Source organism: Martes martes (assembly GCF_963455335.1).
Source record: "Martes martes genome assembly, chromosome: 10".
Classification (NCBI taxonomy): Eukaryota; Metazoa; Chordata; class Mammalia; order Carnivora; family Mustelidae; genus Martes; species Martes martes.
In genome coordinates this window covers 99,683,521-99,701,492 of record NC_137898.1, presented here as the reverse complement: position 1 = coordinate 99,701,492, position 17,972 = coordinate 99,683,521, and the positions used below count along the sequence as shown (strand labels likewise).

The 17,972-nt window shown below is 52.0% G+C and overlaps 1 protein-coding gene across 1 annotated transcript in view; it reads left to right on the top strand.

The window, feature by feature from the left end:
• Nucleotides 1-17,972, top strand: part of GRIK4 (glutamate ionotropic receptor kainate type subunit 4) — a 289,498-nt gene that overhangs the window by 122,046 nt on the left and 149,480 nt on the right. Inside the window, exons 3-4 of the mRNA XM_080817730.1 lie at nt 7,536-7,633; nt 12,168-12,333. Coding sequence (XP_080673856.1) covers nt 7,536-7,633; nt 12,168-12,333 — 264 coding nt within the window. The remainder of the gene's footprint in view (nt 1-7,535; nt 7,634-12,167; nt 12,334-17,972) is intronic.

Genomic DNA, 17,972 nt, shown 5'->3' with positions numbered 1-17,972 from the left:
TCCTGGCTCTACCAGCACCTCGGGCTTACCTTCTGTGCCTCGCATTTGAGACTAATAATAGTTCTTACTTTAAGAGGTTTTAATTTTTTTCAAAGATTTTATTTATTTGAGAGAGTGAAAGAGAGAACATGAGCAGGGGGAGGGTCGGAGGGAGAAGGAGAAGCAGGCTCCCCGCTGAGCATGGAGCCCTGGGGCTCAGGCTCGATCCCAGAACCCCAGGACCCTGGGATCACAACCTGAGCTGAAGGCAGGTGCTTAACCTACTGAGCCACCCAGGAAGCCTGGTTTTCTGAGGATTAAATGAGATGAGGCACTTGTAAGACTTGGAGTGGTGCCGGATATAGGGTGACCTCTTGATAAATTTTACACAGTAGCAGTAGTAGCGGAAGAGTTCTTACAGTGAATCCTCCTCTTGGGGTGATTACAAGGCTTCAGGGAGCTAGCGTGTCTGCCAGTCTGGTGCCTGACGCCTGGGATGCCCCAGTACATGCTCTCATGGTGGTTTGGGGCCAGGCTGAGGGCTTGGAAGAGATTATCATTAGTGTTGGGGGGCTGATGGCAGTTCTGCGCTCTCTGACTAGGGAGAACCCCACCACGGGGCATGAAGGTGCAGAGGCCTCGCACTCTCGCCCTCCTGTGCCCCCTTTCTCGGCTCGGGGATCAGCAACCACCCCCACCATTCAGCCCACTGTCTGCTCTCTGGTGGGGTTTGAGAATGGAGCATGCTCCCACGGGCTCTGGTTCAGGTGAGGACACGGTTCTTCCAGATGGATAGAGGCGATGGGAAGGACTCTGGGTTCTCCCAGCCCTCTCTGGCCCACCTCATTTTCAGCCCCCGATGGCCAGGCCTGTCCCCCACAGGGGCTCAGGGAGCCTCTGAGTAGCTCCCTGGAAGTGCCCCGCCCGCACCCCCCCCCCACCCCAGAAGGCCACTCCTGCCCTACAGGGCCTGGAATCCGTGGTGCCCACTGTTATGCCCCAATAACGGGTCCGTGATTAAAGGAGCGAGACTGATACAAAGCGAAGGTCAAGCAAAGCTTTATTTCGTGCCAAGCATCAAGAATCTAACCGAACGTTCGGGGCCGCACCTCTTACAAGAGAGGGCGACCCTTCTCTGTTTCACAGTCTAGCTTTTAAGGGCAAAGGCCATGCGGTTGGGCCTGGCCACGCACAGGTGACCAATGAGATTGTAACACACACAGGAAACTCCACAGTGATGCTAGGTGACCAATTGAATTATAATTTACCCTAGTAGACATTTGAATCAGCCTATTACACCTTGATTAGGATTGGCGCCAAAAGGGTACCCAAAGGGCGGGGGCCCATACTCCTTGGTAGCTAGGGAGACAGTATGCAACCCCCTACTGATCGGATGTCTCCACCTGGCCTGACCCATCTTTGTATCTGGGCATTGTTACCTGGAGCTGGTTTCCGGGACCCGCCTTTAAGTGAATCCCCTGGGGGAAGGGGAGCAAGGACAGTTCAAGGGCTAAACAAGGTTTTGTTTAACCTCAATGAAAGCCTCTTGACAAAATATAAACATAAAATAGGTCCTTACACCCACGGTTAACCCCTCTGTACTGTCTGCATCACAGCCAGACCCTTCCTCTCCCTGGGAAGACTCAGAGAAGGACTTGGGTTCCAGGCTGGAGCTGGTATCTTGAGTGGAAGAAATCCCCCCCACCCCCGTAACACCCCATCATGGTCTTTTATTCCAGCACCTTCGCTGACCCTTATCTTCCAGTGCCTCCGCTGGCTGGGAAACTTTGTTGCATGGCAATGTCACTCATGTCTCCCCATTCCCTCTCTTTCGGGCTCCCGGGGAGGCAGTGATAGAATGTGCTCGCCCCACTCCTGTCCCTCCCATAAACTGCTCAGGGCCCTCACGCAGATGTCTGGGTCCCTGAAGTTTCAGAGCCGAGGCCCTTCATAAACAGTTTCCATTTGTGTTGAGCAGAGCATACCTCATAGGGAACGAGAGAGCGATTCCCAGACCCCAGGAACTCCCTGGGCCATGGGGATTGGATCACACCGGATCATTTCAATTCAGTTGAGCAAACATCTGTTGAGCAATTCCTTTTTGCCAGAGCTGAATAGATGCGACCTGAGCCCTCAAGGAGTTCCCAGTCCGGTGTGGGAGATGGGAGATGGACACTGAGAACAGAAGGCACAGGTCCGCATACCCGCGAGGCTAGATGTTTTTAGAATCCAGAATGTTCGATGAATTGGAAAAGTCATGTGGTGCATACACCATATCTTAAGTAACATCTCCAGGTGGGGCCTGGGGCAGAACCCCCAGCACACCTGTATTCAAATATTCACATACTATGAATAGCCCCACATCTGTTTAATAGATCAGATTTGCCACCAAATGAACTTGATGAAAACCATCGAGCTTCAGAGCCTTTTGGATTTTTGGAATTGGGAGTAAGAGATTTTAGCCTTCTATAAGAATTTATTTTTAGGAGACGCTTCTCTCTATTGGGGCCCAACATAATGAACCAGCTTGGGGTGGAAGCTGGCCAAGAATTCAGAGAACACGGAAGTTGATGGGCCTCAGCAGCGCCAGCGTGGGGCTGACTCAGAGCCACAGAGCGATGTGCATAGAAGGAGGAGGAGGGTTCTTCTTACCTAGGGGCAAGATCTGAGTTGGGCACTGGAGGATCAATAGGAGTTTGCCAAGCGAGAAGGGTAAGAGAGGGGCCTAGACCACGGTCTGGGGGTGCCAGTGGTGCTAATGGACTCTTAGAGAAGTGTTTCTTTTTTTTTTTTTTTTTAAGATGTATTTATTTATTTGAGAGAGAGAGAAAGTACATGCTCAGGAGCAAGGGGAGGCGCAAGAGAAGAGGGAGAGAATCTCAGGCAGACTCCCTGCGATCATGGCCTGAGCCAAAACCAAGAGTCAGCCACTCACATGACTGAGCCACCCAGGTGCCCCACAAAAAAGTGTTTTAAAATGAGTAAAATAAAATAGATAGGATGACCAAGGAAACCATGAAAATGAAAATACAGTTACATGAAAATACAGTTAAAATATTTTTCTAGGGGCACCTGGGTGGCTCAGTGGGTTAAAGCCTCTGCCTTCGGCTCAGGTCATGATCCCAGGGTCCTGGGATTGAGCCCCACATCGGGCTCTCTGCTCAGCAGGGACCCTGCTTCCCCCTCCCTTATTTGCCTGTCTCTCTGCCTACTTGTGATCTCTGTCAAATAAATAAATAAATAAATAAAATCTTAAAAATTTTTTTTTCTAATGATATATTAATAAATGTGCTTCTATATTAATGTATTAAATAGCCAAGCCTAGCAATAGGTCCAACGGCTAGGCTGATTTTGAAATAATAATAAAATGATCTCCTAAGATTATCTGTAGCACTGCAGGGTGGCAGGAAAACATTTGTGGTGTTCACTGGCGACAAAGTCAGAGGTGCTGGTGACTTACCATGGTTTATTTCCTATGTTCAAAATGGAAGGAAATGCCAGAGTTCAGTTAGGAGAAAAAAGAGTGATGTCATTTTGTCCCCACTCCAAAGTGTTCACAGACCGCTGACTCCTACCCCCAGATCTGAGGCAGCAGGTTAAGAATCCCTGGTTGGGTCAGGGAGAGCTACCGGGGAACAGGCTCGAGAAGGAAAGTAGGAAGGAGCCGGAAGCAGACTGGGAGAAAGTTCTGGAAAGGTAGTATCTTGAGGAGATCCCATACGTTTGGGTTTTACTTGCTTCTCAGAAGAAATTTCTCTTATGACAAGTTATGAAAGGAATACACGCTCATCATAGAAAGTAAAGGGGACGAAGAGAGAGAAGAAAGTCATTCCGTGGCAGCAGTCCCCATGAATGTCCAGCCCCGTGAGCCATTGGAGGCTGCACGGTACCGGACTGAGCGTGCTGACCCCAAGCCCAGGGACTGAGGGTGGGATCCTGACTCTGACCGTCAAGCTTTTTGTCCTATTTTCTCGTCTGTAAAAGGAAGTAATAGTTCCGATCTCGTCAGGTTGTTCTAAGAATTAAATAAGTCCATTCGTACAAATTATGGGCCATAATTAGCATTCAGGAAATGTGGGCTTTTGTAACGTGAGCTCATAACTGGTTTTTGTATTTACTTCATTGCAGCGTTCCTATCTCTCTACATATAATTTTATATCCTGCTTCTTTCTTTTCATATTATTTCATAAATATTTTTAATACTGTTATAAACCGCTCATAAGCATTTTAAACACCTAAACAGTATTTCATGTGGGTATATGACCCACACTTTAGGTAAGTATTCCCTTAGGACTGGACCCTTAGTTTATCTTCAATTTCCCACGGAAAATGTTGAGCAGGCTTCCGTGTGGTTCACCCACTCTTTATTGAGCACATAACCCCGAGTCAGGCCCTCTGCTAGGTATGGAGAACACAGATGTAAGTAAGACCAGCTTTCTGCCCTGCAGCGGCCACACACCTATGTTTTAGGATTACAGTTTGTCTCACAGTCTGGAGAACCCGTGGGAAGTGAAGAATTCTGGAGACGAGAGAAACCCCTTAGGAGGCAGGTGGCAAAAGGGGACGGACTTAGGACAGTCACAATGGGCGTGGAAAGGAGGGGATGGTGGGCGAGCAGGTCAGGGGGTCAGAACCCAACCGCTGGTGGGGTACAGTATGTGGGTTCAGTGAGAGAAGCCAAGGAAACGTCACAGGGGACTTCTGCTGGGAGCTTGCAGAGCTAAGTGGGGTAGAGTGCAGTGATTCAAGGCTTTGCTGCCTAATACATCTCTGAGTTCAAGCCCAGCTCTGGCATGCATTACCCGTGACCTTGAGCAAGTTCTGTCAATGTTCTAAGCCTCCATTTCCCCATCTGTAAAGAGGGGGAAATTCTGAATCTTCTTCCTAGAAGCATGACTGTCAAATCAGATCGTAAGTATCTGGCACACGTGTTGTGTGGACGTAAGAACGCCGTGTAGCATGTCAGTGTTGTTCTAAGCACTTTGGGTCTATTAATGTGCTTTAATTCTCCTACCACCTCTACTGTTAGAATCGCTGTTCTAATGACGAGGGAGCAGTCCAGAGAGGTTTGATAGCTTGCTCAGGGCCTCACAGCGAGAAATGACAGAGCCAGGACTCAAACCCATGCAGTCTTGCGTCAGAGTCCACGCTCTAAATGACTGTGTTTTCTCCCTCTCTGCCATCAGCGTGATGAGTCCCTGTGGTAATGTCTGGAAGGTGTTTGGGACGAGACCTTGTAACCCAGAACATAGGTCAGAGTGCAGGATCACCTGGGCAGGGACGAGAGTGGAGGTCAAGGCAAGGGTGACATTGCCAAGGAGAGGGAGGCACGGATTGAACCTGGATTTAGCAGGTGGAGAAGGGAGAGGAGCTGACAAAGGCAGTGAGGAAGACTGACCAGAGATGCAGGCAAGAATCAGGGCTGGGTGGTGGTAGGAAATTCAAAGGAGCACCGCCATCAGCCGCATCGAATGCCGTAAAGAGTAGGGTGACAATCACCAAAAAGTCCCTGATGACCTTGAGAAGCAGATTCAGTAGAAAGAAACGGGGTGGGGACCTGGATTGGAGGGGTGGGAAGGGTTGCGTGAGGCGGGACGCGGGGAGGTGGGCCGCTTCGAGGGAACAGAATGAGCACCAGACAGGAAGGGGCCAGCACACTCAAATTTGGACACTGTCTCTGACCTGTGTGGGGTGCATGACTTGGGAGGAGTCACTGGACATCCCTTGGGTGCTCTTTCCTTGTTGGTAAAATCAGGAGCTGAGATCCAGCCCTGAAGCTGTTGTTGTCTGACGGCTGATGACTTCGGACATTTAGCAGGCAGTAAGAGTGAAGCTGGCTGAGATCACGTGGGTTAACTTACAGGGAAACTGCTTGAACCAGGCAGAGCCCTCTTCAGAGATGGGACTGTTCACCGTGACTTTGTCACTGGGAATGGCTCTGACACAGCGCGGATGAGTCCCCTCCAGCACCCAGCCTCTCTTGAGATCCGCGGCATGGCAGGATCTCTGCCCGAGCCTCAGGCTGGGAAAAGAGCTTGTAGATCTGCGGTTTGTGTGGTAAACACTAGGGTTTGGACTCTGAGGCTCTCCCCACCGCCTGTACCCCATGAGAGAGATTGCGTGGCCATGCGGGCCAATGGTGAGGACCCTACCCTAGGAGAAATGGCAAGGGTGGCTTTGCGGCCGACTCAGCGAGGAACCTTGCACTGGACCCTTAACCTCAGTTTACTGACCTGGGAAATGGCTCGGCCTTACTCTTGACGTGAATAGGAAGAAAATGTGTCCAGAGGCAAGCCTTGAGTTTTGCAGGGAAGAATGCCTTACAGCGGATCAGGGAAAGTCAGTGCATATCCCCAGGGGCAACTCTTGGGTTCTGATATCATGATGTATGTCCTGAGAACTATGTCAGATTCTGTATGTCAGAACTTCCGACTTCTCTCGTCCTTCCTTTTTTGGTCGCTAGTGTTTACAAATCTGAGATTCTCTCCTCCTCTCCTGACCACATAGCCCATCCAATGAATATGGGCTGGGCACCAAAAAAAAAAACGAGTGCTGGCCACTGAGGAGGTGAGGGCTGGGCATTCAGGGAGAAGGATGGCTCAGCTCCTGCCCTGACAGGGTTTGAAATCTGGTGGGAGCAGAAAGCCACCTAAGCAATAAGCTGAAACAGACACGTTTGCAAGTGTCTTAGTACGGAGGGACAGACCAGGGGCCTTGGGAGCCTGGGGGAAGATTAATTCCACATAAAGGAGCCGGGGAAGGTGTGAGCAGGAAACATTTGAGGTGCTCTTTGACAGGAGAATGTCCAGAGTAGGGAAGGAAGGGCTCCTTCTCCAGGGGGAAGCCCCAGACAGTCAGGGAAGCAGGTGCACCACGCAGGGGTCTAGGAGAATGGGAGTGACAGAGGGTGGCACTCCTTGCGTCTCCCTCTCTTTTCTGCCTCTCATTTTCTTTTTCTTCTTATATGTCCCCTACTCCCTTTGGCTTTAGCTGAGTCTGACTTCTCCTCTCTTGTCTGCATCATCCTCCCCTCCTTTGCACCCCTGCTTGTCTGCCTTTCTCCTCCCCTTCCTCTTTATATTTGCTAGGCTAACAGATTGCACGGCGGGTGACTGTTCCGTGAGCGGGGCCCTCTACCCCTGTGGCAGCTGTGCCTCGCTGTGCCTCCCGATACCCACACTGCAGGCCTGGCCGGATGGAGTCTGCAGGTTTCCGCCATTAGCCTCTGTCCTTCAGTGACAGCCAAGACAATTTATACTCCCTGTTGGCTGTGGCCGTATGTTGTCATAACCTGGGTCATTTCCTCATTTAATACCTCCCATAAACTCCAATAAAACTGTCCCGGAGTCCCAGAGTCCAGAAAAGGAGAGGCACGGGGTTTGGAAGGATGGGAAGGCGGCAGGGGGAGATGTGGAGGCGGGCTTAGGGTGAGGGTCCAACAGGTGAAGGTTGGACTTGAGCCTGACACGCAGGCAGGGCACCTGGCCCCTGTCCCACCTGATGAGTGCCTTGTTTCCTTTCCCGCTGTCCACGCTCTGTCCCGTTGCTGGCTGCAGTGTGTCAGATCCTCCCCAAGGGGGTGGTCGCTGTCCTAGGACCCTCATCCAGCCCAGCTTCCAGCTCCATCATCAGCAACATCTGCGGGGAGAAGGAGGTGAGTGCCCTACGGGGTTGGGGGGGCCATGGGCAGGCTGGCAGCCTATGCCTCGGGCCCTGAAATATCATGGATTCTCAAGGTCTGGAAGAGTCCATTTGGGCCTGATGGGTGTTACCGATATCAACATCCAAACGCTGAAAAGAAGTGGTCCTTTGTTGGGCACTTTCTTTTCTCCAGGTGGTTTGGATGGAGGGGACACAGAGGAGAGGTTTTGTAACAGGATTTTCTTTCTTTTTTAAAAAGATTTTATTTATTTATTTGACAGAGAGAGGTCACAAGTAGGCAGAGAGGCAGGCAGAGAGTGGGGGGGGGGGGGAGCAGGCTCCCTGCTGAGCAGAGAGCCCGATGCGGGGCTCGATCCCAGGACTCTGAAATTATGACCTGAGCCGAAAGCAGAGGCTCAACCTACTGAGCCACCCAGGCACCTTTGTAACAGGATTTTCAAACCTCAAAGACCTCTGGGTCTTTGAGTCCCCAGAGGGCCCCTTGGTGGTGGTGGGGAGAGGGAGAGGCTGTCGGGGGTGGTAGTCCAGGGGGCACCAAGAGGGTGGGAGTCTGAGCTCCCCAGGAGGTTTTGAGCCTATTTGTTTCGACACTGGGATTCTGGCAAAGAACACCTTTGGGACTGCTACATCTTATTGCTAAAATAAAGTTGGAAACCTCCGTCGTATAAATTCTCTAGAATCTTCTACCCCATTCACCAATTGCAGTGTTTGCTTCTTCAGTCAGAGAAATCTTCCTCAGGTGTCCCCTCGGCCTGGAGCCTCTCTAGCGTCAGTGTGGAGTTCATTTCCTCCGGCTCCTGTTCCGTGGGGGATAAAGACAGCCGGGGACGAGTTTCTGAGTAATAGCCTGCTCCCCGGTCCGTCAGCTCTCTCCTTCCCCTTCCCCTGGAGAAAACAAACTCAGAAGTTTGTTTGTCGTTTAGCTCATTGCTGGAATCCTTCCTTGCTTCTAGCTTCTATCCGTCTTCCCCTTCACAGAAATCCCCAGGATACAGTAGCAGAGTGTCCCTTCAGCCTCTCTCTGGCCTCAAGGGCCTTCTAGCCAGGTCTTTCGAGGACAGATGGGGCTTGGTGTTAGGGGGCTCGAGCTCAGGGGCCGGGGAGGAGGGAGGGCAGAGGGCCTGGGGAAGGAAGGATCAAGCTTGCACCTGTCCTAGAGCCTGGAGGCTCAGCCTTCCAGAAACTTTAGCTTTGGGAGGATCTGATTCTAGATGTAGGAGCAAACCCACTGCAGGACAGACTCCTCCTCAGCAAGCTATCCCTGTCCCACCCCTTCTGGAACCCACCCCCTTGATGCCGCCACCACTTGTCTTTATGACCCGTAGGTTTGGCAAGAGTCCCTGATGCTTGGGGCAGAAGAGCTAATTTCCCTATTTCATGAACCCACTCTCAGAATCGTGACCTGCACTTTGAAGTGCTGGGCAGCCCTACCCCAGTCCCATGGCTGGTTCTGCTCCCTTAGGGCTGAGCCACTGCCCTGTAGGCTGGGCCCCCCCCAGCCTTTTTTGCCCCGGGCCAGATCTCTGTTGACAGCCCCCATCCCTAGCCCCTCAGATGTCCTGAAAGATGACTCTTGACCCATCCCAGGCCAAAAAAGGAGCCTCGGCCCACATCGCACCCCCTCCACCCACCCCCTTCTCACAGGCCTTGGCCCCGGAAAGTTAGAGCTGATGTTTAATTTAAATCTTTCTTGCCACACTCCAAGGAGCACTCAGGTCCGTGGCAGGCTGTTATTCCATCCCACCGAGTGAGGTTGCCAAGACTTCAGCTCCCCATTTCCTCTTTTCTCCTCCCTCCCCGCCCCCCATCACACTGCCTCGCCATTCCTTCCAGTCATCCCCCAACCCCCATTCCAGAATGGCCTCCTCATGGGCTTCAGTAGATGTTTTATCTTAGCTGACACGTTTCCCTTAACCCCGTTTGGCGTTTCAGGCCAGAGGCAGGGACCCTGATTTACAGCCGTCTCCCCGACCCTGCCCCTCTGGCCCCTGTGCCGTTGACCTGCCGGCCAGGTCATGTTGCCCAGGGAACGGCCAGCCGGTTCCCCCTCCTTTGTCTGGTCATGTCCCTTCCAGAACAACCTTTCCTCTCCGTTCAGATTATGCATTTCTTTTTCATATTTTATGAGGCTGAACTGGCTCACACTGATTCCCCTCCGCTCCAGGGAGAAGCAATGGCGTTCTCACCAAGGAGTCCGTTCCTTTAAATGCCGCTAACATCTCTATAGCCCTCTGGCTGGCTGGTTCTGCCTCACCTCTCCTTCCCCACACACCTCCATGGTGATGGTGACGGGACTGCTGGATGCATTTGCAACTGCAAATCAATTCTGGATTGATCTTTGTCCTAGAGAGAGGATCAGGGGGATTGGCCTGGGCCATTCCTGTGTAGGCCCATCGGAGCACCTGGCCAATCATCAGCAGCCTTCAAGATGGCGGGCTGTGTTAGAGACGTCCCACCGACTCCTCTTGCTGGAGGAGACATCGTCACACCCCCACGCCCACCCCCACAGGGACAGCTTCAAGAGCTTTTTCAGGAGCCCCAAGATTTGGGGAGAAAGGGGGAAGGGAAGGAGAGAAGGCATTGCTGGGACACTTATGACATGTTAGGTCCTAAGCTGTCCACAGGTAGGCTCTCATTTGACCCTCCCAGAGATCCATGAAGCACCTGTTGGTGTCTCTGTGCTAGGAAGCATAGACAGGTTAAGCAATTGGCCCCAAATCACACAGCAGAACCTGGCTGAAAACCCAAGTCTATAACCCGTAAAACCCATTTGTCTTTCATTTGCCTGAGTATCCTTCCCGATCCATGTCTAGGGTCTGTGGCTTGAAAGGTATTTCTAAGGGTACATTCTGTTGGGGTGAGTTAACTGGAGCCCTGTAGGCTAGATGGCCTCACGCGGAAGGCCTGGGTCAGAGGTGCTCAAACGTATAAGCCAGTTGACCTGGCCACCCCAGCCTCCCTTTCCCTGCCTGGCCTTGGCCTCTATCTTGGCCCTTTGTGACCTGTTTTTCCTTTCCTTATTATTCTTTTTAGACAGATTGTGTAGGGGTGCAAAATATAAGGAAGAAAGACCCTTTATGACTGTCCTCAGGTCAACCTCAGTCTTCTAAGTCTTTTCTTGTAACTCACCAGGCTCTCTCCAGGACTGCATTTTTCAGTCTCTCCTGGAAAACATTGGTTCCCTTCTCTCTGTGGTTAATCCTAGTTGAATGCAGGAATTTTCTCCCTAGTGTCTGCTAAGTCTTCCCCTCCCCGCCCACCCCCCCCCCCCCCCGCCCCTTCCAATCTCAGAGGAGCTCTGGTCTCTGGCTGACCTCTCCCAGAATCTTTTTGTTTTGTTTTTGTTTTTTATTTATTTATTTCTCTCCCAGAATCTTAACAGGACAAGGTAGCAGAATCCTACAGACACCATCTCAACATCCTCCCAGACTCTGGGCCAGCCCCAGCCAAGAAAATTTCTGCTGTCATTTCTAAATAACCCGTTCTCGGAGCCAGTGAACTCACCACCAGGAAGTTCTTCCTGCTCTCTACCCTCAGTCTTACTTACTTTAACATCCTTCCAAACCCATGCTCGCTGCGACTTGACCCTCCCGCAGTGCACTGGTCCTATGGGGGGACGTGCATTGACGTTTCCTGAGTCTATCTCCAGTAGAGGTACCAGGGAGCTCTCCTGGCTCCGGGTACCAGGGATGAGAGTGACAAAATAAAATCAAGGTGGATGGCAGCTTATTACGCTTTAACTTTCCTATTACCTACCCGATAGCCTTAGCCACTGATAGAGCAGCATCAGAGGCTGCTAATATCTCTTCCCCGGAGAAGAGAGGCAGGAGGCAGGGGCAGTGCCTCCCGGAAATGTCGGTAACAGACACAGAGGGAAACTGACACTGTCCTAATGAAGCCAGAGCACGTTTTTATTTACCTGGCTCCACTTGGAGGCTCTCTGGACGGCTTCTCAGCCTGTGACACTCCCCACTCTGTGTGTGTCTGCAGAGGAACCCATCCCAGGCTGTCACACAGGAAGTTGATTGGGAGCTGGTTTGTACACACTTGCCGGCCAGGCTGGGCTGATGGGGCTCCTTTCTTAGTCCCCAGGGCAGTGTTTTTCTCTTTCTGCCGCCTCTGCTCTGATTTATTAACTACCAATAAAATATCATAAGGATTATGGCTTCCAGACACTTTTGTCTGGCTGCCTAACAGCGGGCAGTTGCTCTGAAAATAAAGACCTATGACTTTGCCCCCTCAGGGCCACAGTGCCCCGTGCCAAGGTCCACAGCGCACTTATACAGGTCTCCGGCCGGAGGGCTTCTCATCCTGGGTGTTCCTATTTTAAGCATCGCGCAGGACGCATTCTTGCCTTCCTCCTCCTGCGTGGGTGTCCTGAGTCCCGCAAGCTCCTTCTCCACCGGAGTGTGGCAAAGGCCTTCCCGAGAAGAATCCGCCGTCCACACCCTCGTTTCCCTCATGCCTGCTTTCCTTTGCACTCATTCTGGATCCTCCCAGACACCTGTTTTTGCCCCTCCCCCCAGGTCCCTCATTTCAAAGTGGCCCCGGAGGAGTTTATCAAGTTCCAGTTCCAGCGATTCACAACCCTGAACCTCCACCCCAGCAACACGGACATCAGCGTGGCTGTCGCTGGGATCCTGAACTTCTTCAACTGTACCACCGCCTGCCTCATCTGTGCCAAAGCAGAATGTAAGCTTCCCCCGCCCCCCGCCCCCCGCCCTCCGCCCTCCCGCGGCTCCGCCCCACGCAGTCCTGGTTCCTTTGTGGATTTCACCCCCAGGGCTTTGCTCTTGACTCTGGATCCTCCTGGAAGGGGAGGGCTCCCTCTGCTGGTGGGGGTGATGATCAGCCGCTTCGGGCATTCCCACGCGTCCTTGGCTGTTTGCGTGTGTGTGAGAGTGAGAGAGAGAGAGAGACAGAGACAGAGACAGAGACACAGAGAGAGAGAGAGAGAGACAGTGAGAGAGAGAGCGAGAGAGAGCGCCGTCCAGGAACACCCTTTGCCAGGCATGGGCAGAACAGAGAGAACTGGGTTACAGGGAGACTGGCCAACATCCAAGCCTTTTTGCATCTGCAAACTCAATTCCCACATTTTCAGCCTCATTGTGAAGAATCTACAAAAAGAGAGAGAGAGGGAAAATGTAAAATTGGATGCATTTTGTACTTGACGGGCTGAAGAGCTTCTTCCCCTGGAGAGCGGGTTTTGCTGATGGAACAAGGTCCAAGGGCAATGCCTGATAAAGCATTTTTTTGCAAATGCAGGTTTTAGAAATACGGTTTCTCTGACTCTTAGACAATTTGTAACGTAAATTTAGTGTTTATGAGATATAGCTAATTTGAGCCAACATTTTCTAGCAAATCTGGGCATCTGTGTGCTCCCAGTGACAGCTGTGCACCCACATGTGGTTAGGCAGGTGCTGGGCCCTGCCCGTCCCTGGGGCCCTGTGCCCGAGCCCCAGGCATCTGCATCCTGTGCAGCTCACCGGCAGGTCCTAGCAGGCTGCGCTGGCCGACCTATGTCCTCTCCGTCGGGGCTCCTGTTCATATGGGTTCTCAGATCTGCTCTGCACGCTTGAGTCCTTTCTCCACCATGGAATCCCTCCAGCACCTGTAAACAACAACCCCCTCCCAGCCGAGGGACAAAACCACCTTCTTCACAAGGCATTTGCACCCAACTGCCTCTCTGTGATGGCCATTCAATTCACTTACTTGCATAAACACAGATTTGAGATTTACTCCGGGCTACCCAGAGAGTAACTGAGCTCCAACGGTGTGTACTTTTTATATAGTTTATTTAATTATCACAATGATCCAGTGGGTTCAGAGGCGTTGGAGTTCCCCATGTCAAAGTTGACTCAAACTCAAAATCCAATTCCTCGGTCTCACTGGCTCCCCGCGGACAGCGCAGACCCAGAACATTTCCGCCATCAGAGAGAGTTCTACTGGATAGCCCTGCTTTAGATAGTAAGTGTTTTGTGGCTGAAATTTAAAAAAAAAAAAAAAGGCGGGGGGGAGGAATGTTTGGATAAACACTTCACTCTGTTTCGCCCTCATGGAGATTCACGGCACACATTAGCACAGATACGCTGAGTTGTCCTGTGGCCAAAACAACTATTTACCTCTTCTCTTCCGAATAGGATGGACCATAAGTCCCAAAGGGATACTGATCGAAAATCCCACAGGATGCTAGTGTTTGATGCGGTTGAGGACCATGGCATCCCACCAGGTGGCTCTCCTCCTGTGGCGTCCTCCAACCACTGTAAGGTGGAACCAAACCAAGGATTCTCCCCCTGGAAATTTCTGCCACATGTCCCCTCAGGCAGGACTCAACAAGCGTGCCCCATGCATACAGCGGGAATGTTGAGAGACAGAGGACAGGCCATCCGTCTCTCCCAGCAAAGATTCTCCTGCTGCCTTCCTCAGTGCAGGGTCCAGTGTCTCAGCAACCTGATGGGAAGTTCTTTCTTGTGTCTAGCCACAGTCCCCCTTGCTCGTAGGGTGAGCCCTGCTCTCTCCGCTTCAGCTCCTCCTGGCAAGTAAGTTGCTCACCTGTTTGCTGAGCATCTACTGTGTGCTGAGCTCTTCGCCCGATTTGGTTGCCTCGTAGGGCAGGGTTCTTTCCTTTAGAATCATGACCTTCCTTGACACGCATGACATTCATACAATCCCGTGCAGATGGCAAAGCCCTTTCACGTGCATTTTGCCATTTTATCTCCCTCCTCCCTAGTCATTCTAGAACCAAGAAAACGGAGTCTTGGAGCTGTTAAGGGACTTGCTTGAGGTCACACAGCTGGTTTTACGTGGCAAACCATGACTCTAACTCAGGTCTTTTGAGTCAGGACTTCCTCCTCCACTGCCATTTCTGTCCTCCTCATCTGCACAGACAGGCTCAAAGCGGTGGCTTAGGGCAGGCTCCGCCTGGCAGGTCTGGTGTCCTTTGAAGGGCAGAGATCTCTCTGGAGCAGCGTGTCCCCCTTGCTCCCTCGAGCAGGGTGCAGGATGGCTGAGCACAGACACAGTCCTGAAGAGGATGAGCCTGCCTGAGAGCCAGAGGGGCCAGACCACAGCCCAGGCGGGACTCACCAACCACACAGTGCTACCTCTTCTTGAAGAACTCATCCGCTGAGGTTGCCAGTGACTCCGGGCCCTACCTCCTGGGGCCCAGGGAAGGAAGGTAGGGCAGAGCTGGAGAAGTTCAAGGGCAAAGGGGATTAAAATCTAATCAAAGGATGAAGAAATCAGGGGCTGAAGGGAAATGCAGCTCAGAGCTGGGGAGGAGACGTGCTTCTGTCTTCCTTATTAATGCAGGGCCAAGAGATGCCGCACGTTGAATTAGAAACAGGCATCTAATTCTATTTTTCAGCCATCAAAATTAGGTATAACGGAGACCATTCCACAGGGAATCCTACCACCTTTTTTCTTTCTTTCCAAAAGTAGAGTTTTAATAAGCAGGTTTTAGACCAAGTAGAGTTGTATTGTGTTTTACATTATTTTTCTTTCATGGGAGAAAAAATCAGGACTTCTGCACTTGCCTAGTTCTAATGAGGCCGGGGGGTGAAGAGAGATGTGCTGAGGGGTCCAGGCATGCTGTCCTGGGAGCCCCCGAATGGGGAGAGTCGGGGACCCCCCATCGTGGCCCCTGAGGCCCCTTTGATGAGATCACTCAGCCTTGCCACAAGGCTACCTTTTGAGACTCTCAGGACGGACCCAGGGCCTTCAATTTCCTGTAGTCACAAGTACAACATGCTGGATATTTTCCTGGTATATTTGAGCAAACTCAAATACTATTTTTTTTTCATGTTTGCATTGATGTTTCTAAGTATTTTAATGTCCTTTTTGTGGCTACGTGTCCTTCTGCCATCTGTTTGCCACCCGTGTGACCTTGGGAAAGTAACTTAGGTACTCTCCAGCTTCCTGCTGTCTTGTCTATAAAGTGGGAACGGTGATGCCTCTCTTGCTGGATGGCCCAGGGGATTAAATAGGACGAGATACCCAAAGAGCATGACACAGGGTCTGCACCTGGGCAAGAAGAGGCACACGTGAGTTTTTCTTTCCTTCTTTCCTTGGATCCCTTTCAGACTATGTCAGGTCAGGACCTGGAGCAAAGTGAGCAGAGTTCGGCACTGTCCGTCCATCGTCCCTGTGTTGGCTAAACCCTGCCCAGGTGGTTGGAGAGGAGCAGACTCTGATCTCGGGGAGGACGTATAGTTGGAGAGAAGTCCAGAATGGTGCGGTAAAAAGAGAACCGTCTTGGGAGCCAAAGCAAGCTTCTCTACCGCTCATGAGCTGTGTGATGTCAAACAGATCACCGTACCTCTCTGAGTCTCGGTTCCCTCCTGCTAAAGTGGGAATCATACTGCTTTTCAGGGCATCTGGGTGGAGGGTATCTGGCCCCAGAATATAATAAACATTTACTTTACCCTGCGATGCTGGCTGTGGCAGCGGGGGTTGGGGGGTGGGAGAGTAGGGCTGATACTCAGAGCCCCTTGTGAAAATGGTGGGACTCTAGAGGACCTTCCCCATACCAGCCCGAGGAGGCACACGCTGTGGGAGGCCTCGTGCTCAGAGCAATACTAAAATTAACCATTTAATGAGCACTCACTCTGCTAAGGCTTTTGAAATTACCCCCTTTGAGCCTCGTGATAACCATCTAAGATGGACTTCATAAACATTCCTATTATCTGCACGAGGAAAAGGGAGATTAAGTCTCTTTTCAACATGCATGGTTCTTGTTTCCTCTTCTCCCTGCTTGTTTCAATGCTGTGGAAAAGACAGAAGAGAGGCATCATTTTTTCCCATTCTACGGCTGGGTTGATGCCTTGCCATGCTAGCCCAAGTGGGGAATCAGAGGCCGGAAGTCAGAATCAGGAGACTTGGTTTGGGTCTTGGCCCGTCTCGGGTTTTCTGGCTCTATGCTCTGTCACTGCACCCCTCCCACCAGGCACACCTGCCCTCCCCGAGCCCTGGGGGTGGGAGACGGGGTGGGTGTTAAATCAACTGTATGTGAAGGAACTGAGGAAACATGGAAGACTGCTCGGGGCAGGGGCACCTGCTGAACCCCACTAGGGGAGGCCCAAGCTGGAGACACACTCCAAAGTTCGGAGGCAGTGGGAGCGCAGAAGCCACGCTCTTCCCACGCCTGCCCTTGTGTCAGAGAAGACGACGGCCTGCAGGGCCGAGCCAGGCAGAGCACGGTCTGCCTGGAAACAGAGAGCCTCACCTTCTCCCCCATTGCCTCTCTGTCTCCTCCTCTGTCTCCTGTGGCCTGGCCTCCCAGGTCTGCCCGTTCCCAGGGCCAAGCCCAGCTGTGGGATGAGACAGACCCAAGAAGCAGGTGCAGTGGGTCATTCAAGCACTTGAATGTGCTCTGTGCCCCTACCCCACTGGTGACTCCTTGGACTCTCATTCCCGTCTCCCCCTCAGAATCTGCTCTTGGAAAAGGTCTGAAAACCACACACCCTGAGGCATGAGGTCTGGCAGCAGGAAGGGGCATGATGCGTTACCGGGTGTAGGGCAGTGTGGGCGCAGTGGTGAACCATGGCATCTCCCTAAATCCTCGCCACAGTCCCCCGCGGTCAGTTTTACGTCCCCGCCTCCAGCAAGACTTGAAAGTGCCATCCCTCCCTGGAATATTAGCGTCTTCTATAACCAGAGCCCATAGCCGAGGGAATCAGCCAGTGGAGAGGGACGGATGCCAGTTGAAATGGGTGTTTATTCTTATTTTTGATACAAGGGTCCTTTGTGTCCCCCATAGACCCATCACTTAGGTATTTGTGTCCTAGCCCTGCGGCCCTGTCCAACCCCGGCTGTGCCTTTCACAACTTCTCCAGCCTCCTCCCACCCCGCCTGGCCCCCTGCCTTCTAGTCGCAGAAGCCAGCCTCCCTCCTGCTTCCCAGAACAGCCGGCCTGCTGAGGCTCTCATCGATCCATCCCGTTGCATCCTGAGCGAGACTAATAGATTCCCCAGGTCCCTCTCAGCCTTGGACTTGGCAGGCAGACCTGCTGCTGGGCCCAGGGCCCCACAGGAGAGGAGGGCTGGGGCAGTGGCAGAGGGGAAGCCGGGAAAAGAGCAGCTTTTAACCCCTCTGGTGGCAGCTGCCTTCAGGAAATCCCTTAGTTCCATTAAACAGAGTTGAGGAGAATGACGTTTGGAAAATTCTACACAGCACGCAGACACGCCTGATGTTCTTAATATCGCTAAACCACACTTTCCCTTCTGCAAATTCCTTGCACTGCCTAGCATGAAAAAGGATCCCTTTCTGATTCATAGAACTAGAGAATCTCTGGACTAGAAAAAACATCCGTGGTCTTCTAGTCCAACTTTCCA